We start from the raw sequence: 27,821 nt of genomic DNA on the forward strand, positions 1-27,821 counted from the left end.
AAGTTTCCAGCCCAGATGGGGTTGAAAGACATGCAGTGGTGTTGCTGAGCACAAACCCTGCTGCAGTGTTTGCTTAGCTGGCTGAAGAGCTTTTTGGGATCCCCTGACCTTTAGAAGAAACCTCTTAGCCAAGGCACTGTTTAGGTAGGAGAGGTGGTAGTGACATTGAGCTGGTCATGTTCCCTCTGCTTTAGCACAGAAGTGGCTGAAGTGGGAGATACCTCCCTCTGGGGAGGGCAGTGGAAAGTTTGAAGCCCACCCTAAGCATCCTCATCTGAAGGTGGGCTGGGAATTGCAGCATTGTAGTGAGAGGTGGATCTCTCAATCATGCCCTCTGGAGATGACGCTGTCATGGAAAAAGTAGCAACAAGAAAACATGAGGAAACTGAATTCAGTCCATTGTCTCCTTCCCTGTGTGAGTGATATTACTGTTTTTCTACCCTCCTGTTCACAGCCTCCCCAGTGTGGGAAAGTGAGAGGGGACATCCCACCACACATAGACTGCGAAAGGTGAAAGAACTGGCTGGCAGGGAAAGGCAGCTGATGTGGACCTGGGCTGTAAAATGAAGGACAATATGTGCTTGAAAGTGCTTGTGCCCATGGCCAAATCACCTTCCTAAACACAGGCTTGTGTACTGAAGGTACCACCCAGATATCTGGGATCTGACCTCCAAGGGGAAGGGTTGAGGCTGGGGTTCTCGTAAGGTGGACATATTATCTTATTAACCTGAGGCAAAATAAAGAAGCAGATCACGGGTATTTTTTGATCCAGTCGTGCTCCAGTATTCATACTTGTCCCATGATGTTTCAGTCTCAGAGAGTGGAGGTACTGACTTAGCCTGGGAGCTACTGGAAGATGCTCAAATATGACTCCTGACATCCTGCTCAGAGTAACCCAATGGGACTATTTCAGTGCTTTTGATTGGGTTGGGAACAGGAAGGGGAAGCAAACATTTGAGCTGGCTACATATGGCTCTTCATTGTTTGGATTTTCCTAGACCTTGGTTCAGGCCAGCTGTTTTGGGGAATACATTCAGAGTGAGTCTCAGGCAAGTTTTCTGGTCCAAGATCAGCCTTAATGAGGGAGGTCACTAAATTTTGGGTTGTTCAACCCAATTATGGGAGCAACCATGCTCCTCTGTAAATCTGTGAGTCTCTAGATGTGTTGGGTGGTTTTGTGCGTCCAAATCCATAGTCTGTGTTGGTCAGCTGGTGAGAAGGATGATTTGTATGGATCAGCAGGCCTGGACCAGGATCTATGCCCGATGCACGTGCTGTTCCTACAGACACAGTAGGCAGATTTAGCCTTTGGTTTAGTTGCTGGCTCCAGTTGACCTTGAATCCAGGGACAAGTCTTTTCTTTCAACTTCTCTCTCTCTGCTGACCCACCTGTGAGATAGATACAGAAAAAGATGGAGCAGAACATTTATTAAAATCAACAGCCACCAAAATCCATCTGGCAGCTGGCAGACAGGACACCTGTAATGCTGCCTGTAACCAGATCAGCCCTTGTGGCTTGAAGGGAGATGAGATCTTTTAATCTGGGGCATATTTTCTCCCAGCCTATGCCTTTTGGTGGTTTTTTCACAAATGACAAGCCAAGTTGGCTCTGAGGCAGCAGGAGTTCGAGTCCCTAATGGAAGCTGCAGACAGAGCCTTTTAAAACCCATCCAGCCTCTGCCAGCCAAGTATCTTTCCAAATTCCCCCAGAGAAGTGTCCTTGCCCTGTTATGCTCAGTCAGAAGCAGCCTTGAGGTGCCAGGCTTGGCTTTGCCAGCGGCCCTGGAAGCACACAGCCCCTTGCAGCAGCTGATGTGAAGTGACAAATCAGAGTAGCTGGTTTTGAGGGACAGGGAACATACAGTTTTGGTGGACCAATTGCAGCTGATTACTGCTCAAATCACTGCAGGTGCCCCTGGCAGCTAATGCAGTGACTATCTCCTTTTTCTGCCCCAGTCTGTGGGCTTTTTTTGGAAGAAGGCTGCTACAACTTTTAGTCAAGTTATCTGTAAAATGAATGAGAGTAGGGAAAAATACACTGAGGGAGAAGCAAGTTTCCATGACACTGTATACTGCAAAGGGAAATTAATATGACCAGAAAGCCAGGTCTGAATTTCTGCCCTTCCTGAGAAGGTACCAGATAGCATCCAAAGCCCACATCTACCAATTGGATTAAAAAAGGCAACCTGGAGGTGAATTTTTCTAAAAATCACTTGCAATTTTCCTGAGCTCTTCAGAGAGCTACAGGCATGCTGGATGTGAATGCTGATGTGGAAAAAGCTTGTGGATTGGAAACAAACAGTTTTAAGAAGACCCAGGGGAAGGGCTCTTACCACCATCAGTGTCTGGGATTCTGCCCTTTTACACATTTTAGGCTCAGGCACATTTTGTCTGAGTTCAATGAACACTTCACGCTCTGTCCCTTGAAATCCTAATTGAGCCTTTATTTTCTTAAGTCTTGATTTCAAAGGGCAAGGGAACAAATGTGATTCTTGGTTCTTTTCCCAAAGGTGCAGAATCATAGATTAAATGTGCCTTGGAAATAATACTTTATGCTCAACTCTTTCCCATTGTAATAAAAATGGCTTGAAACCACATCCAGTGACAAAAACCTCCTATATTTAACCCATGTCTAGAAGCAGCTGAACTACTGATGGGAAATGTCCTGATGCTTCCAAGTCACTGGCACTGTGGAGCCGCTGGAAGGCATCCCGCTCCTTACAGACAGTCATTGCTCAAGAAACACATTGCAGATGTTCAGGATGTGAAGGAGCAGACCCTTCCATCACAGCATCAGGACAGAGTAGGGCTAAAAACAAAATCCCAGACTAGAGGCATCCCTGAGACATTTGCCTGCCTGTTCTGTGTCCAGACTTCAGGATCGACCTCTGGTTCCTGCTCATTGTCAGAAATGTCTGGAACAGGAGAAGCCTCCTGTGGTCCCTGCTAATGAAGTGGGGTTTATCACGCTCTGGTAATTGCATTTGCTATGGCATTTACAGCATTTCCTATGTTTTGAAATGGAGAGATCTCGGGCTTGCCCAGGGCTAACTGTGTACTTTAACCTGCTCCTAAGCCCATATGTATCTTTAAACATTAACATGCACATTGGCAGCACTCTGAGTCGGCCTCAACACCAGAACTACTGAGCTGGGAATGTGGCTATTGCAGTGTTACTGTTTGCTCTCAGTTTTTATCAGAGACAGTATCCTTTCTCTTTTCCAGGTTCTAAGAAATTTCCCTTCCCTTCCCTTCCCTTCCCTTCCCTTCCCTTCCCTTCCCTTCCCTTCCCTTCCCCTTCCCTTCCCCCTTCCCTCCCTTCCCTTCCTTCCCTTCCCTTCCCTTCCTTCCCTTCCCTTCCTTCCTTCCTTCCTTCCCTTCCTTCCCTTCCCTTCCTTCCCTTCCCTTCCCTTCCCTTCCCTTCCCTTCCCTTCCCTTCCAAGTTCCCAAACCTTCCCTTCCCAAACCTTCTCTTCCCAAACCTTCCCAAACCTTCCCTTCCCAAACCTTCCCAAACCTTCCCTTCCCAAACCTTCCCTTCCCCTCTTCTCATCACTTGTCACTGATGTCCAGCTGGAAATTGAGCTGTTGACCACTACCCTCTGGATGTGTCCATCCAACCAATTCCTCATCCACTGAACAGTCTACACATCAAATTCATATCTCTCCACTTTAGAGAGAAGAATATTGTGGGGTAATGTGTTGAAGGTTTTACAGAAGTCTGGATAGATGACATCTGTAGCTCTTCCCAGTCCAGTGGAGACAATTCTCTTTGACTCAGGATTTATCCCCACTAGGATTAGGAACAACTGTTTTAACATTTTCTGTTTGTAAACTTATTTGTCTAAATCCTGTGCCCTTCCTACTCTATGACTTTCCAACCTAAATGATTCTGTGATTCTATGATTATATGACTAACTCTGTGATGAGCTGCAAATCTGCTTTCCTAAAATTCAGGGTCTTGATTTTACTCTTTGCCTGACACATTTCCCTCAGGTCTGTGAACTCCTCCAGTGCCTGAACACTGCAGCCCAGGCTGAACTAATCTTGACTGATTAGTTCCCTTAATTGGTGATCAACAGGTCCTGTATTGCATTCCTTCTGGTAGAGCTGTCTATTACCTGGCTTCAGAGCTTATCCTCAATGGAATCTCATGGACTCCAGTAGCCTGACAGGGATACCTGCCTTTATGGAAGCAACTCATCTACCTGTCGCCTTTTGAGATTCCATTGGAGATGTGAAAGATTGGGGAAATCTGCTGTTCAACACTGAGATTCCACCTTCTCTAACTGCAGTTGGATCCCTCACGGGCATTTCAGGGGGCACTACCTGTGACAGGGTGGAGAGCTGAATCAGACCTCATTTTATTCAACTGTGAGAAATGCCTTTTAAATATGACCAGTGCCAACAGAATTCCCTCTTACAGAAATGCTGGAGAAAACATATCTATGTGTTCTCTGCTTTGCAACACTGATGCTTTCTCTAGGCATAAATTGATACTGAAGAGACAGGTTAATGAGTGTGTATCTTGTGGCACATAAAACATGGTGGGACATCAGTCCAAATATTGAGACTGGTCCTTCCTGTGACCTGAGCTGTGCTTTCAGTGTCAGCTGCACTTGGTGTACCTGATTCCTCTATAGCAGCACAGTGATTTGGAAATCCTTGCCCATGATATGTGAGTGGAAAGATCTCCTATGACCTTGTGCTCAGGGTAACCCTGGAAATAACTGGTTTCAGATTCTACTTGTCTTTTGGGCAAAGACAATGTATTAGTTGCAGAAGCAGAGCTCATTTGAGCTCACACTGTGGTCTGGCCTTGGCCATGTACGAACTTATTAGTGTCTAAAGCAGACTGACGTGGTCCTAGATCATTTATGCTGCACCACCTTGACCATGACTATAGCTCTGTCTCACTGCCTCCTTTTTCTGGATATAGCAGTTCTTCTGGCTTGGATTTAGTGGATTCTGGAAAAATCCAGAGCTTGAAACAAGCCCTGCAACACGTCTCGAGTCCTCCTTCCATATCAATTACTGTGTGGAGCAGGTGGCTTGAATTTGACTGGAGCTTATGATGCATTTTGGAGTCTTTATCTTCTAGCTTATAAAGTCTTTTGGGTAAAATTTGCTGAATGCACGTAAGATGTTGAGTTTTGTTTTGTGGATTTAAATACAATCTTATACACTGCTTTAAAGCAATTCCTTGTGTTTTGAAATTCTGAAACCTCTGCCCCTCCTTTTTTAAATGCCTGTGGTCAATTACAGACTGATTTAGGAAAGGCGCAAAATGTGTAAATGAAATTAAAAGCATTTTTTAAAATGATGTTAGGAAAAAAAAAAAAAGAGGATACATATGTTATAAATACTCTATCAAAAGGAAACATTGTCTCTGACATAAAAAGCCTTAGACTCCAAAGCTTGCAGTAACAACTTTCTAATCCAGTCAACATTGTTGGAACCATCATGTAAGACAGCCTTTTTACATGGGGCTGTTTGAATTATTTAAATATTGATTTTAAGGCTTTTTCTATTTGGACTTCAAGTATACACTATAGATAGAACCTATTTTTTCTATGTGTTTTATGTGTAAATATTCCAGGTTTGGATTGACTTCTTGGTTGGATGTATTTAAGTATTAGTTGAATGGAATTAAGGAGCTTGTTTACTTCAGTATTGATCTCAAAATGTGAGGAAAGAGGGAATTTCATTGCATAACACTCTGAAGTGCTGCAGCCAACAACAGAGTGGGGTACAGGAGTCCTTTTGACAGGTGCTTCAATATTAGAAGTCCTGAATTGGTGCAAAGTAGTGATCTACTGGGGGAGTAAAGTAAAAGACTGCCAGCATTCTCCTCTGCCCCTACACCAAGACCCACAGCATACCAACAGGTATCTAAATCAGGTATCCAGTAAAGAGTGCAAGAAGAGGGTAAAGATATATGGTGGTTCTTGCTGATGCTCTCCCAGCCTCCAGTGTTTTCAGGCAAAGGAGTCTCTGTGGTGAAGTAATTTCCATATATTTATTCATTTCTATATATTCAGTGACTTCCAGTCCATTTCTGTCTCGTAAAGATGTCCAGCCTCCTCTTGAGAATCACCACTTTTGATTGACTTTGACCTGTTTCCTACTGTATCATCTGATACTCCCAGTTCTGCTGGAAGATGCTGCCAGTCTCTCTTTAATCTCTCCATGGCACTCATGACTGCATAGACCTCTATCCTATACCCTCTCATGGCACAGGACTCAAGGTTACAGAACACACTTGATGTCTGAGCTTTAAAGAAGATTGTTTCTGCCCTATCCTGGATAGGAATCAGCTACCACTAATGCTCTGCAATGCAAGTCCATGAGAAAAGAGGGAGTAAAGCCCCTTCCCTGCTTGTCTGGGACCTCCCACCGCTATTGCCACAGGGAAATTTCAAAGTTTTGCCTAGACTGCTGGAAGTGCCAACAGGGAAAGCAAATATTTGTGTGTAAGACTTAACCCCAAGAAGATTAAGTGCAGATGAATGTCAACAGTGCCAGCAACCTGTGAGAGAAAGTGAAAACTGAGAAGGATGTAAAAACAGAATATGGTGTGGGGGAAAAAAAAAAGACATAATAAAATGCAAAACAGATTAGAAGCAAATCAGGGAGAAGGGAAATTTCAATGGGGATTTTTGCTTTCCCACAGAAGGGCAGCATCTGGGAGAGGAGCACCACAACAGGGGCTCATCTGTTTTAGCATCTTGGAAGGTCCCAAGGATGAGCACAAAGTAAGGGGGGATAGGAATGAGAGATGCAGCTTCAGGGGAATGCTACATGGACAGTAGATGTCTTTGGAAATTGGGAATGATCCTGGAGGTGATGAATATCTTGCAGGCTTTTAGTTCCCACCTCCTCAGTTCTGGAAGTCAATTACTAGCCAGGGAAATGGTGATCTGTGGGAAGAGGTTTGGTTTTGTGAAGCTTGGCCCACGTTCCGTGGGAGGAGAATTGTACTGTTTGGAAAGCATCCACCTCGGGAAAATCATAAGTGGTGGGGCTGTCTAGACTAGTCAGGAAGGCGTGAACAAATAACCAGGGTAAAAGAGAAGAAGAAGAAGAAGAAAAAAAAGTGTGATTCCTCACCTAGACTTAAATTAATTGAAGCTTCGAAGGATGCAAACAGGAGACATTCTTAGCTGATTTTAATGCTGTGAACCCGCATAACAAGGAGTGGAAATTAGACATGCCCATTGTTGGATTTACATGCCGCTGCTGGAAGTGGGTGGGGAGATGTGCAATAGGAATGTTATAATTAATTATTATAAATCTTTTTGTTACAACCATGTGGGCAGCGTGCAGGTGTGTGTGAGGACCTTGGCAGCCTGACAAAAATGTAATTATCAGTTATGGAGTGAGCAGTGCTAACTCTTTGGCGCTTTGTCAATCAGCAAAGTGGTAATTAGCCATTGCTAGAGGCCACCATGTTTCTCTGGAGAGGAAGGCAGAACCTCCTTAAACACCTGGATGTGGTGTGGGTGGGAGCACAGGGGAAGTCTGACTTACCTGGGAGACTGCAATTACAGCGAGGATTTCCTGACTCAGAAATCAAACCACGACTATTCTGCCTTAAATCTTTTTCTTTTTTGACCTGCAACTCGAAATTGGCAGCATTTTGCATCCAGATAACCCAGCTGAAATACAGTGGTTTTTTGAAGTAGGCCATTAATCTTTAGTTTGCCAGGGGCCATGATGGACTCCCCATCACTGAAAAAGAGGTTGCATCTCTTTCCTAGGAAAGATATGCACCTGCTGAAGTCATTTGGTGAGCATAAGGAATGGCTTCAACAATTTTATACAGGAAATCAGATATACTCTGATTTAAAGAGAACTGATTCTTCTTGCCCTTGTTGCCCCATACTGGACGGTGTGTTATTTTCTAGTTTGGCTAACAGAAAATGTGGGTTTGGGGGCTATATAATGCAGAATTCAGTATCCTTGCACCAAAGCCCATCCTTAGGGATTTTTCTCCCTGTGGGTCATAGGAAACCATGTACAGTCATGTTTACAAGGAAATCTGAACCACAGGAGTGAAGCAGCCTTGAGAACAAGGTCAGAAGCTGTCCAAGGCACCGTTTTTCCAAATTATACTGTAGGTGAAGAGTCAGGGTGAGAAAAAGCATTGCCATATGGACATTGTCCTCTAAAATCACTTCAGAAGAGGAGCCTTTTAAAGTTCCCCATCAAATGCAGTAAAACACACTGTAGAGCAGCTTTAAAAACAAGGGGAAAACAAGGGCAAATACATCTCTGTCACAGCAGTGACAGCCAAGAAGTGCTTGTCAGGCCTGGGTTCCTTCAAAAATGTTCACTGAACCCTTTTGCACTCCTAGTGCTGTTTGCTGAAGTATTGAGGAAGTGGGAAAGCATCCAGAAAACTGGTTCAACTCAGCTGACACTGAGAAGTTTAGAAAAGGAGCAGGAAGGAGATGGAGGTGTGCGGCGCGCCGCTGACCCACCACCGGCTGGGGACACAGTGGTGCCTCACACTTGTCCTCCTGGTGCAGCCTGAGCTCAGAGGTGTCCAGCAGCTGCTGAAAGAAAGGCTGGAATAACATCTGCTCACAGCTGCTGTGGGGTTGATTTTTTTTTTTTTTGGTTCTGATGGAATAGGGAGAAAGATTCTTGGGGTAGCCTTCTGGAAGCTGTTGACTCTGCTGACTGTACGGAGTGAAAGTGCCCCGTAACACCATATTGCCCTTGAAGATATGGAATTGATTGTAATTTGTCAGAGCTGAGCAGAAGTGTATCCTCTTCCTCTGAACTTCTGCAAGCCTTGCAGATGCTGTGTGAGAATTATTTATCAGCTGTAATGGCTGTAGTGGTAAAATGCATAACACACATGCAGGATGAGGATTGAGGAGTGCCCATCTGTGGTTGCTACAGACGTGCTTTGTCATAGCTGTTCCTGTAAGTTTATTGTATCTTAACCATAATTTTTAAAAGCCCGGTCAACCCACATCTGTACCCACTGTGTCACCATCCAAGATTCAAAACTCAGCTTAGAACTGATGACGTATAGCTGCATGTAACCCCTTCTTGTGATTTAACATTGAGGGGAGTTGATATGACAAGATACTTGCCTATCTTCTCAGGTAATGCAGAATTTATTACACTACCCCTCCCTTTTTCTTTTCCCTCATACGTAGCTTTGTGTAGATCTCATGAACTATGAGTCATACATAGAAAATAAAGTAATAAATGAGTTTGAAATCTGAAGCCACTTTCAGAATGTTTTGGATTAAAGTAGCTTTGTCAGTTTAGGGTATTGTTCTACTCTGATAAGTGGCAGAGGTGGAACATTGCTTTGTGAGCTCTTTTTTCACCCGAACTTTGGGATTAAGTCCAGTAATTGATGCAAACTGATGTTTAAGTTGGATTATCCCTATAATTTTCGTGTTTCTTGATTATTGTTACATATGCATCAGTTCCATTCTAACTGAATTAAAAGTCTTTTGAATAATCCAGCTTTGAAGTGCCTGGGAAATATTCCCTCAGCAATCAAAGGATGTCACATGCATTTTCAATAGTCTTCACTAAATTTAAGTACTCAAGTTATTGACCTAAGGCATGAGTTTACACCTCCCCACCGATGACACCGCTGACTTCAAAAGGTGTGAATGACTAAGCTGGTGTGTGGCTGTTGGACAGATGGCAGTTTCTTTAGCTGCTATCACATTACTTTTGATCTCCTTTCTGTTGCCTTTCCCAAAATGCTACCTGGTCACGTAAGGTGGACTCATTGCCTTGACTCCATAGCAGAGCATCTTCTGATCTGTCACTCTCCAGCCCCAAAAGCAAAGGGTCAGGGTAAACTACATTTCTTGACTTTTTTTGGTAGATCAGAACACCTGTGGCTTTTACTGAACTCAGTCCAGATCCAACCTCACAGTTGTTCTGGTTGTATCTGAGGGACTCACTTCAGATACTGTTCAGTATCAAAAGAATTTTTTAGCTGGCTTTGAGGCATGGACAGTCACTAGCAGAGCTGGGAGGCAATATCCTCGTATCTACTGCATTCTTCTTGCTCCTAGACATCTGCCTTCCTTCACAGGTAACTCTGAAATCAATGTTCCTTTCTTTTTACCTGTATTCCATGTGTGGTATTGTGGGGAGAGCTCATTATAGCCATGCTCAAGTGTAGCCAGTGCTTAGGTACAAATGCAAACGTCTGTATTGCATTAGGATCTTTCCAGAAGGCAATGAAACACAGCCAAGGTGGCTTCACAGTCTCTATGTTCTCGCAGAAATTGCTAGTTCAACTGTTCTTAAGAAATATGGAAGTTTGGGAGAGCATGGATGTCTGCACCAGTAAAGATTTGCAGTGTGTCAAGTAGAGGGAAATTGTTGGGTTAATTCAGAGCCCAGCCAACCTCTTTGCTTGAGCCTTCAAGTGAAACTTCAGGGAGCGAAACACAGCAAGCTATGGTAATAGGTGGCTCTCTGGGGAGCCACCAGCTGCTATTCCAGAGTCATAATTGGATTACACAATCCCAGAGCCTCATTACACACCCATCACCACCTCCTGTCCTCAACTGAGCTGTGAGGGGCCTCCACCAGCCCCGTGGTGAGACCTCCAAAGGCTGGAGCTGGCCCATCAGGAAGGATGGGAGGCAAATGCAAAACCAGTTGCATTGCAGGCTGTGCAATGATTGTGAGGTCTATTATTTGAAGTTTCCCAAGCCATGGAGCTCAGGCAAAACACCTGTGGGAACAGCAGCCAGCTTAGGTTTGTCAACAAGATGTGTCAAATCAGTGCAATCTCTGTCATGACAGGGAATTAGTCTGGTGAGTAGGAGACACATAGTTTTGCTTGACAAATGTTAGTTCAGTTCACAAAGAGTGAGTAGATTCCTCCTGCGAGAAACACAGCCAGGCTGTTCTGGTATGCACCAACTCCTAATGGAAACACAAGGGATCCACAACTGGTCCTTCACACACTTTCCAAACCCCTTTCCCTGTCTATTTGCTCACCCCAAACTCATCTAGATCTTCAGTCTACAGATACATTCCTCTTACTCCAATTGATTTGCTAATGTGGACACAGCCAACAGACCCAGCCCTCTTGCAGTATCTCACCTTGCAGGTCTTACTGTGGGTTTCTGGCACATGCAGTCACTTGTCTCTGCTTCCTCTTTGCTCTTTGCTTTGAGCCACTTCCTGGGCAACTGCTCTGGCCACCTTACTGTTCAGGCATGGGTCAGACCATCACCATTGTACTGGTCTGGCATGGCAAACATGACAGAAGGGATGGAGAAGTGCAGCATTGCCCATCCCGTGTGAGAGATTTCTGTGTCCTTTTGCTGGATGACTATAACACCTTCCAACTGACCAGCATCTAAATAGTCCCAGCAGATCAGGAACATCTTTAGGGTATCACATCAAGGAGTTTGCTCTTAAGTTTCCAAAAGCCTGATGTCTCAAGCAAAACTCAGCTTCATTTTGTCCACAGTCAAGTGCAACCTCTGCCTTGCTCTCAGTTTGCATCCAAAGCATTTAAGAAACACAGGTTCATCAAGATGTTCATTGGTTTTTAGTAAGCTGGGATTCTGCTTTCTGACAGCTCTGCTTAGGCTGACATATGTTCCTGCCCTTTCCTTCTGTGCAGGAATATGTCTTCATTTCCATGAAAACATCCATGGTGCAGAGTTTCCTTTAATTTCTGCACACATCCTGAATTGCTTCATAAAAGCCACGGACAAGGAGAGTTGGAATTATCTTCAGATTTTATAACTTGGCTAAAACAAATCTGGCTGCAAGCTAAAACTTGACACATAAATCTCAGCCAGGAAGTAATTTCGTTTCACTCTTTCCATCAAAACAGCAAACAACTCCTCCCCCTCCCAAACAGTTGCAAAGTTCTCAATGGTAAAAGGGTATTTTAGGAAGGGATTAAATAAAGAAATGTTAGTAAGTGGTGGATTCTCTAGGGTGGGGAGAATGTGGAAGGAAAAACATTTGGAATTATGCAACTTCTTAGGATTTTTTTGGGTTTTTTTCAATTGAAATGCCTCACAAATATCCGGAGGGAGCAGTGTAGAGCACCAGCAACTTTTAGTAACACCAACTGCCAAGAGAAGTGTAGATGCTGTATGTCAGTACAGTGATGTACTTATTAACAGGATTAAGCAGACCAAGGCAGAACTGAGAGATCCATCTGGATGGGGATCAGATTAAAGAAATTGGTCACCCATTCTTCCAGCTGAGTTTGTGTTGCAGTTTACATGTGCTAACCCTAAACTACATCTGGTTGAAGGAGAGAGGCTTAAAATACCTGCAGGGTGAGTGAGAACAAATATTTCCTTCCCTTCCTGTAAAAACCCCTTGTGTATTCTTCTGCTGGCTTTTCTACTGGTTTACTGACCTTTAGATCCAGAAGAATAAGAGGTGTGACCATTGGCATCTCATTGCCAAACCACTTGCACCCATTTTGTCCCTGTTGGTGGACAGTACCTAAAGAACAGTTGGTTTTGTATTCCATGACCCAATAAAGGCAGTTGCTGGAAGTTGTCCCTTTGGTCATATTTGAAACCTTTGGTTTTGGGACCATGGACATTGCTCATGTATCTAAGCCAAATGTTCACATAGCCCATAGTTTCTCCTTGTGGATAATGTGGACTTAAATGCCTTGATCTGTGAAACAGAAAGATACAACTTTTATATTGCAAATTTTACTGACTAAATCTCTAAATATTGAATGTTCCCCTGCTCCAGTGATGGGGAATTTATCCAGAATCCTTACTGAAAAATGTGTTTCCAGATTGGTGGAGACAAGGCTGCAGTTATGGGCAATGCCAAACAGTACCTCAAGGAAAAATGTGATTTCTGGGCTCACACAGAATTTGCACAGAGAAGCACTGAGATCATTCTACATGCAAGTGAAATATCTGACCATGGGTCCTGGTTCTCCATTGCTCCAGTCCCCACACTATCCAGACTTTGAATATAGATGTTTCTAGATTAGACTATAAAGGCTCAGAAAACTCTGTAAATCAAAGATGTCCTGCAATCCCCATTTTTGGACACAGGGAATTGAAGCACAGCAGAACTACTTTTCATTGAGGCTGCTCTCCCCTAACTGGTTGTTGCTCTCACTGTAGTGGAGACATCCAGCTCCTTTCCTTTGATAAGGACATGCATTTTACCTGCCCTCTTCAAGGAGGTGTGAAATGAGAACAAGATGTTCAGATAACACAGCTCAAAATAACAGAGGTTTCATTCTTCCAACATTATCATTGCCAAAAGACAAGGAAAGTGTCCTAGTTATGGGACTATATTGGAGCCCAGGTCCTGGCTTCCTCACAGTGGGTTTTGGATTATTTTTTTTTTAAGTGCTCTCATCTTAGACAATTCTTATGGAGTTGTGTGGACAGTGACTGAAGTGGATACGGTGATTGCTACTGCAGGAGGGGTGGGAGGCAATCCAGATCATCTGCTCTTTGGGGCTATCCAGATCCTGGCTCTTGCTACTGCTAAAGTGATGCAATACAAAGCTGGTGAAAGTACAGATAACTTCTGTGTCAGAGAAATATGAGAAAAGCAAAACAAATAATCACGGAAGAATTTTGGACTGATACAGAAAATTAATTTCATAATCACATTTAAAGCCCTCACATACACAAACAGTAACATGGAATTACAGGGGATACATTTGCTACCTGTCCCTAAGTATTTTTCCAGGAACAGTAGCAGATTTTACAGGGAAATGCACATGACAGCAGGACATTAAGAGATTTTGCAGACCACGGTGCAGTTATTCACAAAAGAGCCAAACCCCCAAGCAGTGCATGATTGAACTGTAGCTCAGAGGTATCCCCATGTGCTTGCTGTGTAGTGGTGTGGCACTTGCTACATAATTATCTCACTCCAGCACAATTATTAACATAGGATTAAACAGTTGAGAGCCACCACTGTAACATTAACCAGCAGTGAAGTGCGTGCTCTATAATCTAGATGCTTGCAGGGAAGAGTTCACCACAGGGCATCCATCAGCCCCAAAGTCATTTTGTCATGTGTAGCTGTGGCTGCAATCCTCCTTCTCCTGAAATCAGGCTGGAAACAGTGCTCTAGGCTTGTGTGTATGGGGAAGCCTGACTCATGCTTCCCTCATGATCTTATTTTCCACAGGCATTGTAACCAGCTCTGTGTGAAAAGCTTTCCCCTGTATAAGGCAGTAAGTTGTGCAGCATGTGATGGGAGTTTCTGATGCCTTCTGTGTCTATATGAAATGAAGCAAAGCAGCAAGAAGACACTTCGGCCATTAAATAAAATGTTGGCTTTCAAATATGATCCTGTATTTCTATTGAGAATTAAAATACTGGCTCAGGAACAAGACCTGATCTAGGGGATTGTATTAGAGGGAAACAGCAGCTTTTGTCTCCTATAGAAACAGCCATTAATGTCCCAAATATGTAGGGCCATTTGAGCGTATGCAAGCAGGAGGGTGGTCTCCTAAATACCGTGTCTCTCCACCTTGAAAACTGGTTATTTTCCAAATCCTGCCATGCTCAGAGTAGCCTGTCGCCCATTTATTGCATCCAGGGTGGTCTGGGGCCCTTTCAGGATTTACAGCCCACGCAGCAGCCGGAGCTGTGGACAGCCTGCTCTGAGTTGCCTGGTGGGACAGGAATATCTGTGAGTAGCAGTGAGCTCCCAGATGTTAGTGCTTGGAGCTTGTTATTCAGAGCTGCTGATTAGTCTCTCAGGCATTTTTCCCCCTCGGTTCCTTTCTCTGCACGCTGATGTTAGTCAGAGAGTGCCTGCAGATCACAGATGTTTGTTTTTCCCTCCCTTTGTCTTTGCTTCTTCAACCTCACCAAGGCCTTTCCACTTCCCCGCTGTGGCAACCTGTGGCACTTCCATGCTTGGATGAGGGCTGGAACTGCTCCTCAGCTGTGTCTGTGCCTGTTCATCACCTCTTGCTCCGTCACCTCTCTCAGGGCTGCTTGTGTGGGGCACAGCAAACAGCTTCTTGCTGAGGTCTCTTTGCTCTGGGCTTGCAGAGCAGCTCAGGAGTGGGTGCAGATGCCCTTTGTCAAGCCTCTGCGTTTCACTCAGCCTGGTTTCAATGCTGCTGCAGTCATTTCCATCAAGGTTTCATAGATCCTTCATTGCTTGCAGAGGAAGGCCTCATTAGAGCCTCTTGTCCTGCTCCTGCCATGGCAGGGAGTCTCTGCTGCGTGCGTAAGCACTGTGTCAGAGTAGTTTCCATACTACACACCTCGGTTTTAGTGCCTGCTTCCCTGCTCTAAATTAGTTTCTCTGACTCATTCTCCAGAGGAATTTCTGTCTCTCCATTAACTGTAGAAAGAGTCCAGAAAGCCAATGTTTCCTACCCAGGATCTAGGTTACATACATAAAGCAGGCTGGTGCAAAGACTACCCCAAGGGACCTACAAGCACAGACAAATATAAGTCTGAGTATGCCCTTTTCACTCCTACTTTTCTGGACTCGAAGTGAAATGTCTCCAGCAGTTCCTACGGATGTTTAGAAGAGATACAAACATCTCCACATCTCCGCTCCCCAACGGCACCAGAGGGCAACAGGTTGCCCTGGGGCACCTGCGATTGCTCTTTGAAATCCAGAAGCTGTGCACAGCAGCAGGACACAGTCAAGGCTTCCAGCTGAACCTGCAGCCAAGGAAATCCTATCTGTTTGTAAAGGCAGCTGAGCTGCAGCAACTTATGTGCAGTATGAAGCCAAGATGTCCAGAGCAGAGGGATTTATAGGGGAACATGACTTTTATAGATCTTGCGTTAACTTTAAACATTTGCCTTTCTCAGCATGGGTTCTCCTCCTGTGCATATGACTGCTCCTGGGTAGGATATATTTCCTGGGGAGGAGACATAGACTCTACTTACAGTAAATGTCCGTTTCTTTGCTTTCTTGAGAGGCAGCATTTAATGCATTGCAGTCAGGCTGTGGCCATTTGCCAATACCCATCCGCTCCCTGTTGGGATTTGCTCTGCTTCTCTCTTTCCTCACTTTGACTTATAGGTGACAGAGAAGAAAAGGTTTTCTTCATATTATATATAAAATTTATTTTATTATGTATTTACTGATTCCAGTCCTTCCTTTTTCTTCTCAGCAACAGAAGTTGTGGGCTCTTGAGCATTTGCTCTCTGAACCTGCTGAGGGGATACATGGAGATCTGGCACAGCCCTACCCACAGGGGATTCTGAAGTCGTTAAGCCCTTGATCAACCTTGTTTCACTGTTTCCTTGTGCCCCCCGTGCTCCTACAGTCCACATCTTCCACCTGTTCTTTTGTCCCCCTAACTGAGCCAAAGCTCTGCTTGCAGACATCCCTGCAGCATCTGCCACACCGAGACATCAGTCACCTCTGTCAGGACCCCCAGGGAACTCTTGTGAGTTGTAATACATTGGACTGAAATAAACCATACCTAATGTAAACTCCCCAGACCAGGTGTAACCCAAGCTTAAACCAATATTGTTCGCATGCAAATGAATACTGGTAAAGATAAATATTCTTCCTCACCAGCTGATGCTGGTTCTCAACTTCAGCTGCATGTGGAGATGGTGTATTTGAACATATTGTACTCCCTCACTGCTACTGTGCTATAGGGCATGTCCTGTCCATTTAACAGGACCAGTAAATTAACTGATGTTTCTAGAAGCTGTTGTAACACAAAGTAAAGGTCAGTTCATTCAAAAATCAACACAGACATTTCAATAAATAGGAGCAAAGTGTAAAATGCCATGCTGCTCTGACCAGCAATTTCTCATTTCCCCGTGTTCCCACCAGTGAGAGGGAAGGACACAATACACTCTGGTTTTGGGTCTTGCAGGTTTTATCCCTCCTTGGTATTTAATTAATTCTCTGTGTGTGTGGGGGGGAATGGTGACCTAATCCTATTGAAATACAAGCCAAGTAAAACAAGTTTAGATGGAGACACAGCAACTTTCAGTCGGAGAACAATACACTTGAGGTAAGGTATATTGGCAAAGTAGTTTTAGGCATATCAGGCCTAATTAGTTTTATTGTGATAATAATAATACTAGGTGGGAAAAAGCTGAGTCGGAAATTAAAGTGGATAGCAAGTTTTGATAAGTTTGGTAGCTGTGGAAATGGAAAGTTTCTGTACATATTATTGTGGAAAAAAAGCCTCTTACAGAGACTTTTGGAGTCCAGCTGAAACTGCAGCCTTAGCTCTGAGACTGAAATAAAAAAAAAAAAACAGGCAGTAACTCAGATGCTTTCAGCATTCAGGCAGAGCAAAATGCAGAAATCTCTGAAACAGTGTGTTTTGTAAGGTAGATTTAAAACCACGTTTGCTTAAAAACACAGAAAAAAGATTTTGTTCTTCCTTCCTTAAAACATTTTCCTTTAAGCTCAGCATAGTTGAGCTGCGTAGTGCTCTATAACATTCGGGGTCATTTACCTGTAACTGAGCAGCTTAATCCAGGCCTGCACTGTTTGCTCTCCAGGAAGGGGACAGAGCCGTGTCAAGAATATCCACCACCCAGGAATGGGACTTAGAAGGAACAAGGGCAGACGTTGCATTGCCTTGGATTATATTTACAGTTTCTATCTTGCAAATAGCAGTGCTGCAAAGTCTGTGAGCTCGCTGTCCTTGCAAGGAGCTCTCTGCATCCCCTGTAACAGGGGTGGAGAGACAAGAGTAGTGTCCTGGCTGCTGTCTCTGCTTTTGCACGCTCTGGAGGCATGTGCCACCCCACGGTTCCTTATTTCACTGGCCACCCTTAGTATTTTTGGTGTAGGGAGGCAGAGGAGGGTGATGTGGGTTTCAGCAAAGAGGCCGGCAGGGTTGCATCGCTCGTCCCTGGGGGCTGAGCCCCTGGGAGGGCTCTAAGACCTTCTGCTTCCCCCAGCCCCGACCCATCTCAGAGGGTACATATGGCCCAGCCGGGAGCCGGGAGGGGCTCTGAAGCTGGGAAGCTCTTGGGAAAGCAGAAGGCACAAGTGTGGGGTTGGTGGGGCTGAACACCGAGCCCAGCGCTCGGCGGCTGCAGCCCGGCGAGGAAGAGGAGGAGGCGGAGGAGGAGGAGAAGGAGATCGGCAGCTCCTGCTAAACCACTTAGTCGCGAGACTTCACCGGCGCTCCCCTCCCAGATCCACCACCGCATTCCTGCGGCATCCAGGGCGAATCGCTCGGAGGAACGTTTTCAAAGGAAAGGCGGCAGGAGCGGAGTCCCTCCGCCTCAGAGCGCCGAGGAAAAGCCGCCGGCTGGCTCTTGGTGTGCCTCCCTCGCTGCCTGCGTGGTCTTGGAGATGACTCAGAGTGAGGTCGTACCCTCTTGATTTATTTTTCTCTTCCTGGAGACCTGCTGTCTCCCACTGCCCGGGCAGGCAATTTAGGGATTTACTGTCAGGACTGACTTATCTGCTCATTTGGCACGAGTGAGGTGCCTGTGGTAGGCAGTCTGGCTCATACCCTACACCTTTTTTTCCCCTTTTCCTGTCTTCTTGATGAGTGTGGTTTCTATTGGCTTGTTAAGCCATGGCCTTTTTTTCCTTCACAAATATAGGGAATAAGCTACTGATCTCTTCCAGGGTACTGGCAGTGACTCTGAAGACGTTTCCAACCTCATCTCCAATCTTGGCAGAGGGGACTGGGTGTGACTGTCACCTCATATCTTTGTATCCTCCCGCTCAGAAGCATCTCAAGCTTGAGGGCTCAAAATGCCAGGGAGGAAAGCAATGCCCTGGCACATGCTCTAGGTGTGGTTTTGGGGGCCAGGGACCTCTTTTCAGGTACCTCCAGGGCTGAGGGTCTTTTCACTAGCCTCAAGTGCCTCATAATCACCCTGCATCCTCTGAAACCACCCCTTTTGTGGGAACCGGAGTGCAAGGGCTGTGAGTTTGAAGTCAAAGGGTGGGGTTTTGAAATGGATGCCTGCAACACCCACTGCAGATGAGAGCCACCAGCAGCTCAGATATCTTCACACCAGGCAGTGGTTTGATGCAGATCAGAAAAACAAAGCTCTTTTTAGAGACGTCCAAGCGCCCATGGACATGGATTTGGGTTTGTTTCCAAGGCAAGTTTCTCCAAACTCCAAGGAAACTACCTGTATCCTACCCTTTGCAGCCTGTCCCAGGAAGTCAGTGGTGCCAGCTGATATTTCATGGGACTCACAGTTGGATCCATCTCAGTCTGAGATAGTTATCTAGGCAGGAGTCCCCAAAAGTGGTCCACTATGATGCCTAAAGTTTAAAGTGAAAATATGCTTTTAGGGGGGAGTGATATGAGGAGGAAAAATACCACTCACGGTGGTGAAACACCTCGGGGTGGGTGTAACCTGGCAGAGGCTTCCTGCAGACAGTGCTTCATACCCCAAAATAATCCCCATTTCTAATGTTACAAATGAGCTGGAGGGTTGTGCTACAAACATTACACTTCCCATGGCAAATGCTGACCCAGCATTCAGTAAGATAAGAACAGACACAATCATTTCTTTCTCCCTCCAGGTCCTGTGTATCTTGGTGATTCATATGAGGCCCTGGAGTGAAATCCCAGCTCAGGTCCATTAATGCCAGTGGTGCTGGATATGCCCTTGGGGCCTCAGTTCAGTACCTCTGAAAGGTGCAGTTCTTGCAGCAAGCAAAGATGATTTAACTCAGCACTCCCATGCCCCCACCACTTCACCCAACATGATGCTTTAACAGTGCTGACAGGGACTTTTCCACACTTCAGCACGAGTGTTAGTCTTGGCTGAAAAATCTCAGTAACTGGAGGTTAAGCCAGTCTATCCCAAATCCAATACTCCCTGCTGCCAGACCCCTCCTGCTATTCTTTGACTTCCTGTCCTTCTTTCCATGCAACAGACTTGTTCCCACATAGCCTGCCCAAAGGGGCTGAACAAAAGGAGAAAGGGATGCTTGGAGTCTGAAACGTGGCCATGGCAAGGCAGGGCTCAAAGGGGACCTCCCTGGGCAGGAGAGGTGAAGATCACCTATGTGAACTGTGTTGGGTCCTTAGCAGCTTCTCCAGGGCACTGAGCCTGTCCCCCTCGCTAAGAGCACAGGAGGTGTTGGCAAAATAAATCCTGGTGGAGTTAAAGACAAAGAGATATGTTTGGTCCTGAACCCCTTGAGAGAAAGTTCATGAAATATTGCTGTGCTGAGACAAATAAAGCTGGAGGTACACACCTGATCCTACCTAAGGTTTCAGTTTAAGATGTTTTCTATAACTTGAACTGCAGCAAAGCACAGAGCAGCAAGTCAACATCAGCAAATGTAGGTTGTTTTTACCTTTTCTGTGGAGCACATGTGTAGCAGGGAATGGCAAAAGGAGAGTGGTGTGGAGATGTGGTGAACTCACTGGGATGTGGTGAACTCATCTCTCTATCAGGAGCTGTGCTTCCCAACCTGCAGGGCTTGGGATGTCTTTTAAGTCTCATTCTTTTTGCCAGATGATCCCAAAAGGTTGTGCTGGGATGATGCTGGGTCTGGGATGCTAAGGGAATATCCTGAACACTGCTCTATTAGCAGTGTGGGTAATGAGAAAGATTTGAGGGCAAGAAAATAAAGTGACCCAGGCCCAGTTCTAAAACCTACAGCATGTCCATGCAGAGATCAGGTCTTACTTTACCACATTTAAAAACATTCCTACAGTCATCTCGCCTGATGACATCTTATATCTAAATGTGCAAAAAGGCTGTCTGGTGTGAAAGACATTTTTAGAAGACCTGAAATGAAAGACTTTTAGGTAGTGGGGCTCCAGTGTTTTTAAGCATTGTTGCCCATAAGGAACACGCACAAGAAGCTAGCTAGGACCCAACATCTCTCCCTTTGGTAGGTGAAGGGCAAGACTTGGGTGGCACTGCTGAGTTTTGAGTGACTTGAGCTCTGTAACTGTAACTTCAGTCATTTATGGACAATTTGTGGTAGATGAACACTGCCATCACGCCTTTATCCATGGGGCACTTTCCAATGTCCCATTCAAATCAGGATTGTAGACAGCAGATGTGTTCTGTCCATCGGTCAAATGTATATATACATCAGTTCAGGTTTGGTAAAAAGCCTGTATGCCTATACTGTGATGCTCCAAAAATCAGTTTTTCAAGTTAATAGTGAGACTCAATGATCTTGAAGGTCTTTTCCAACCTTAGTGATTCTATGACTCTATTCTATTTATTACAGTGAGGATTTCTTTTGCAAAATGGATTTTGTAAATCTTGTAGATGCAGTGAAACTTAAAACTATTATATATTTGTGATATGGTCTCTCAGACAAATAGTCAAATGTATTTAATATGCAGTTTCACAGCTGTAGGCTGTCTGGGATAAATCCTAAGGATCTGTTTGATTCTTGTGCACCCTTTCTTGTTACATCTCCTGGTACTGCTCTGGACTCAAGTTTAACCATGGCTGAGCATGCCTTGCAAACAAAACTGTGGAACAAGCAGACATGAAGATATGTCTCCAGAACAAACAACTCTTCTGAACCGTGGGTCACTATGGAATGTAAATTTTGTAGGGAATTTGGAAAATAACCCATAAGTATCTCTGAGGAGCCATTTCCTGGTCCTTCTCTCCATTTCCCAGGTCTGTGGGTATGTACACCGTGCTAAGTGGGGCACTTCTGAGTGGTTGCTTGAATATCTGCTGTTGATACCTTGTGGGAATAGGAATTGTCAGATATCTATCCTTTCCCATTCTTTCCCTCAGTGGAATTGCCTTCTCTGCGACTTACTTTGCTGGATGGAGATTTCATTGTCCCTTAAATGTTGCATGAAAAGCCCCCACCCACCTTCTCTAATGTACCTGACACGACAAGCTGTGATGGGGAGGGGGAGCACAGGTCACTACTGGAAACAAAATCAAGTTTTCTATAGTTTATAGTAGTGCTTTTGGGCAAAGGTCTGATCTTGATGGTCATCAGTGTAAACTGTGCACATTTGTGGGTGTATGAGATCAGACAAAATAGGATGTGAAACTGTTGTCTGTAGACACACTCCACAGGAATAACTGCAAGATGGAGGGATTTCACCTCCATCTGTAAACAAGAAGTATTCAAGCAGCAATATGGCCTGGTTGACTTCTCATCTGCTTGTTCAGCTACAAACTCAGTGACACAGGCTGTGCTGAGCTCACAGCTGTTGCAGTTACACAGTTCTCAGCACCAGTTTAAAAATAACTGGATGTCAACCACAGTCCCGGCAGTAACAGCAAGGGTAGGACACCATTCACATTTAAGCATCATCCCCTCTGCAGAGCCCTGTGAAAGATACTGTTTGTAACCAGCCAGTGAGAATAAGAGGACTCCACCTAGTTATTTCTCCCCATGCAGAAGGAATAAAGAGTTTATTTTCCAGCCGGTAGTCTTGCAATTGCAGGCAGGCATCCAGTTATCAAGCTGGGCTCTTCCTGTCACCTACCCTGTTGGCAAACAAAGCCCTGCATGTCCGATAGGATCTCAGTTTTTTATAACTGTGCTGTTCCCGTGATTTCTCTGGATATCTCCAGGTAGTGTAAGCACTGAACTGTGTGTTTCAGACTGGAGAGTGAGGACCTTGAGGAGGAACAGCATAAGAATATGAGCTGGCTAGCTTTCTGATGGTGTTTGAGAAGTTTCTGAGTAGCTCTGTAGGGCTAGTCTACCTCTGCTGACAGAAGACCAACCTCAAAAGGTTTGAGAGAGCCTCTGGGATGAGGCTAATGCCATCCCTGATGTCTGCCATCAGATATTACCATTCCCCCACCAGCCAACCCAGACAGATGAGACACAGTTGGGTTCACACAATCTCCCACTTCAACTGCATGAATTGTTTGTTCCTCTGCATTGGACTCTGGCATAGGATATGCCAGAGTCATATCCTATCATGCATCCATGGAAAATGCAGGAAATCCCTCATGAAGTAGAGTTTCCACCTCGTGTCTTCCCAACAAACATATTTCCCTAACTCGATGTCCTCCTTTACAGGCATTTAAGTTCAAGAATAGCTCTGCTTGAGGTTTTGCAAGAGTTTGCCAAACACAAGAGCCAAGATGTGCTGGCTGTTTTCAAGCAGCACTTGGAGTGAGCTGTGATCAAAACCAAATTCCCTCCTCTTCAGTGCAATTTCTGGCCCTCTATCTGTGAGCTCCCCATCTCCCTAGCATGCATTTGTAAAAGAGCCCCAGTGAGAGAACACTAGGGGCAAGCATTTGCCTTATAGCAAAGCCCTGCAGTGCATCTGCACAAGAAACAGGAGCTTCCAAGGGACTGCAAGCAGTTGGTGTGTTTGTGTTGATTGGCCGTGGTTTCCCACTGCTGGGGGTTTCCAAAGCAAATGAAATGTTATTCATCAAAGTGGGCTCCTTCCCCAACTTTTGGTTTTTGAAAATACTACAAAGTAAGATGGAAAGAAACATGTAATCCTTCATTATCACAGTGAGGATTTACTTGTTTATTTAGATTCCCCGTCTGTTCCAAATGTTCTGCCAGAGAAAGCCCATCCAGACTCCAGGAGTGCTTGACACACATTAAAAAAATTTCTAGATGTATTTAGAAGATCAGTCCATCAGAAGACACTGCCTTCCCTCACAGTGCACAAGTGCAGCAACCACATGGAAGTCCCACATGCAGAATAAAATATCTCAGGATGATTTCCGGAGAAAATAGAAAGGAAGGAGGCACACGACCCTGGGCAGAAATAGATTTCATTGTGGCTCCCCTAAATCAGGAACTTTTTGCTGGGACTGTCCTTGAGCTCCAGGTACCTCCGCTTTTTCTGCCTAGAAAATGTGTTTCAGTAGAAAAAGTGGAACTTGGTGCCTTTGTGGTCAGTAAAAGGAGAGGGTTGTGTTCCGAGAGTGTTTCCTCCCTCTGCCCTGGGAGGTGGAGGTCAACTTCTTGAAGGTTATCTCTCTCTGCAGATAATACAGGGGAAACAGAGAGAGAGGAGCCCAGACCTGTCTCACTTTTAGCTGCTTAAGAGCACTAGCTGAATCCCATTCCAGTACACTGTGTATAAGGAACTTAACTCCCTTGCATTGAAACTACTCAGCAACCTTTGTAGCTGGTGTTTCTCATTCCTGTTGCTGCCCCTACAAAAATGAAACAAGTGACAAACAAGAGACCATAAACATGGCAATCACATACAGCTGAGATGAGACAGACCTTTTGGGTCATCCTAGGATGAGGTAGCAGAAGATGAACAATTGTCCAACAGATGTCTTGCATTTGGATCATCATCCAAGCCAGTGGATTTGAAAATGTCCTGTGAGCTACTCTTCTAGTGATGCATTGGAGGCAGCACCTTTGAAGCTGTCTCTCTTTTTCATTTCCTGGCTAAGAGCCACCATCATGAGTGAACATCAAGAGCCTGATGTCCCTACTGGGGGCAATATTGCAGTAAGCTGGTATAGGGTAGAGTGGGAGGGGGCAGTTTTCAGCCAATGATCCCCCCTAAATAATCCCCTCTTTTAAAGTTATATTGCTGAGATTTTACCCTTCAGGATTTTGTCTTAAAGAAGCTCATATAATGAGATATTTGAGACACCTCTGTTCTTGAAAAGGAAAATAACCAGTTCTCTCTTTTGCAGGTGCTGTCTTTATTTCACATGTTGACATAAAGAGAAAGGGCAGACTCTCATTAGAATCTGGGGTTTCTGAAGGGGTGCTAAGCTAAATCAAATCTAGAGCTTTCCAAAAGTGACACCCCTTGGCCTGAACTCCAGTTTCATATCAGAAATAGGGCAACCTTCCTCCATAAATTCAATGTAGCCTCAGTGGGCTGGATAGGTCTGCCAAAACAGTTCATAAAAGTAATTGTGAATCACTAGTATAATTAAGATCGGCAATTTTGAGTCTTATCTCAGTACAGAAGTGAAAGAGACGATCTTACCAAAAAAAGGTATAAAAAAGGATAAGAGTTCTGAAAAAAAAAAAAGACATTCTGCTTTTGAAAAGCTGTGAAGTGTTTCAAGGAATACCTGAATTTGATAAGTTTTGTGTAACTTGCTTTGGTGAGTTTTTGTGTAGAGCTCACCTGTTGCTGTCTCCCTTCTGCTGTCCCCTCAGCTCATGTGCTCCTCGGTGCAGAAAGCCCTGTTTGAGGAGGAGGACAGAGTGAAGAAGCTGCAGCAGAAGGTGGCGACGCTGGAGAAGCGCAACAAGCAGCTGCGAGACCGAGTGAAGAAAGTGAAGAGGTCCCTCCGGCAAGCCAGGAAAAACACCAGGCACATGGAACTGGTGAACCGAAAGCTCAGTGAGAAACTTTCCTCTGCAGGTGGCCAAATCCCCTACATTAACTCTTTGAAGCAGGAGAACTCCCATGCTACCTACCTGAAAGTATAATGCAAGGGGTAAGTGCTCAGGCCAAGGATAGTGGTGAACTTTGCCTGCATTAGATCAGCATCTGGCCCTCACACCTTGTCTATGCTGTGCTTTTCAAACCTTGCATGGGAAATGAATCTGAACTTCCTTTAGGCACAGGATTAAACAGGAATGCCAACTGGATTTGGCACAGCCCAAAGCTGAGTCCTCGCTGTCCTCAGTGGACACAGGGCCAGACAGTCATCTGTGCTTCTCCTTCCTCACCCACCTTCGCCTCCACCACCAGTTTTAGGTTGTCTTTGAGGGAAGTGCCAGCCCAGCCCCATGGGCCACTGCAGGCACTTGACACAGAAGCTCTTCTTGCCAGCTTACCTCCTCCACACGGGCTGGGCAAGGCAGGCCTGGGGGTGTAGACATGGATGCTGTGGGAAGGATGGAGGCATGAATGCTCTTTGCTCCATCATCATGTCCAAGCTTTCAACCTTGCTTAAGCTTGACTTAAGTCTACATCCACTGTCTGGGCAAAGGGTATGTCTGAGACACAGTCAGTTTAGGTCTCTCTTCAACATGAAGTATAGATGTACCCAAATTGTCTTAAGACTGTTTCTATATGACTCTAAATATTCTAAAGAAAATATCTAATAATTTTAATTTTACCAAGAAGTGCCTCAAGGCTCTTAGTAACTCCCTCAGGTGCCTTTATCATTGGTCAGCCACCCTGTTTGGAAACCAAATAATTTTGGGACTGTGTCTAGGTCCTAATCCAGCTCCTGCAGTCAGAAGTGGACTTAGCCTGTCTTAGTGGGTGTTGGATCAGGCCCAGCAGACAATTTCAGATCCCATTTTCAAGCAGGTTTAATTTACAGTGTGGATAAGTTTTGTAGTCACTGTTTGAGGTATAATGGAGGTTGCTGGGCAGCCTCACTTAGTTACACTTAGAGACTGTAGAGACCACATCAATATCAACAGGGCATTAAAAATTTAGGTAGTTTCTATATGTATATATTTTAAAATCCTATAGAAAATATTTTTATTACACATTTGATATAGTCTAATTTCTTAAAATATGAAGTAAAACCTGTTCCTTGGTTATCTTGTAAAAAAAAAAATCCATCATATCCTTTAGTAGACATTTACACACTGAATTCTGCTCAAGCAGTGTAGATTAAGGCATCAGTATCTGTGGCTGGTAATGTTTTCAACTGTGTTAATGAATCATGTTTTGGGTCTTGGTACTCACCCAACCTTCCTTCGTGACAAGGCACCATAGGGAGAGAAAGGTAGAAGAGCTTTTCTGTTTTATTTCCTTTCTCAAGATAGTTTTTCTTACTCTGAGCATGAGACCCAAGTGCAGATATGGTTCATGCTTTTTGACAGGGGCAGATGGTCCTTGCCCAGCCCTGGGCAACACTCACAGTCTGCCAGGGCTAAACCCAGTTTGTGCAAGGTGAATTGGTCCTGGTCCAGATGATCTTTAATACAGAGGTGAGACCTTCAGAAATAGCACTGTGGAAACCACTGCTCTGCTCCCAATGCTCCACAATTTACCAGATCACTGCATGGTCTCAGCACTCAAAATTAGAGTATATCCAGGCTACAGCCCTGCTGGACCACACTTTAACTATTCCTGTGCTTGGAAAAGCCCCTATCAGCTTTCAAACGTGAGCTTTAGGCCAAGATGAACTCAGAAATTGACTCTCATTACCCTCCAGTTTGGCTCCTTTTGGAAATACAGCTTTTTTTTTTCCCCGTCTTGAAATAATATTGGCATTTCTTATGATTCTGACTCCTCCACGAGCTCCACTGGTTTCAAAGGCTTCTCCTACCACATCAGCACAATTTGAGTTGTTTTATGCTGTAGTCAGCAATGCTGTTTCCTGAGAATTTCTACAGAACTAAGGCTTCCCTAGAAGCCATCAGGAGTTTTAAATCCCAAAATTTAAATCCATAGAAAAGTAACTACTTTTTTATTGGTTTGTTTCTGGTTTCTGAACTGCTGTTTAAATAAATGAACTGATTTTCCTGGGATAGGTATTAAAAGCTTGTGCTTTAATTTTTTGTTAAGAAAAATATTCGCTCTGGTATTCATTCATGTATTATAAATGTTTGTATAAAGCTGAGAAAGTATAATTAATATGGCTACACCTTTGCTATGCTTACAGATTTTCCAAACACAGTGTTGAGTATCTTTTCCTTTTGGCTGGTATTTTTGTCACTTGATGAAAAGATTGCAATTTTCTTCCTATTTCCCGCTCTGTTTAGCTTAAAAAAAAAGTAAAACATTTTGTTCTCCTCGTTGATTTTGTGAGAATTTTGTTACTTTGCAAAGAAAACAAAACCAGCCCCTCCCAATGCAAAGTCCAAATGTAATCCAAAATGTCCTTACTGGGTACAAAATACGACAATATTGTTTCCTCGTGAGTTTTTTTCCTGTCATTCCTGCTTGTGTTTGGATCATTTCCAGAGATAAGGAGTAGCAGTCAGATCAGATCACAAGTTAACCCACTGGACAAGTAACAGGGGATGTCAAGCCCAAATGAAAATGCTATTAAAGT

The 27,821-nt window shown here is 44.5% G+C and overlaps 1 protein-coding gene across 1 annotated transcript in view; it reads left to right on the forward strand.

Annotated features, from left to right (window-relative positions):
• CCDC3 (coiled-coil domain containing 3) overlaps positions 1-27,560 on the forward strand; it is a 36,808-nt gene extending 9,248 nt beyond the window's left edge. Inside the window, 1 exon segment of the mRNA XM_008926177.3 lies at positions 25,012-27,560. Coding sequence (XP_008924425.3) covers positions 25,012-25,287 — 276 coding nt within the window. The 3' untranslated portion in view covers positions 25,288-27,560.
• Positions 27,561-27,821: the final 261 nt, after the last annotated feature.

Source organism: Manacus vitellinus, unplaced genomic scaffold (assembly GCF_001715985.3).
Source record: "Manacus vitellinus isolate BGI_N305 unplaced genomic scaffold, ASM171598v3 scaffold_13_pilon, whole genome shotgun sequence".
Classification (NCBI taxonomy): domain Eukaryota; kingdom Metazoa; phylum Chordata; class Aves; order Passeriformes; family Pipridae; genus Manacus; species Manacus vitellinus.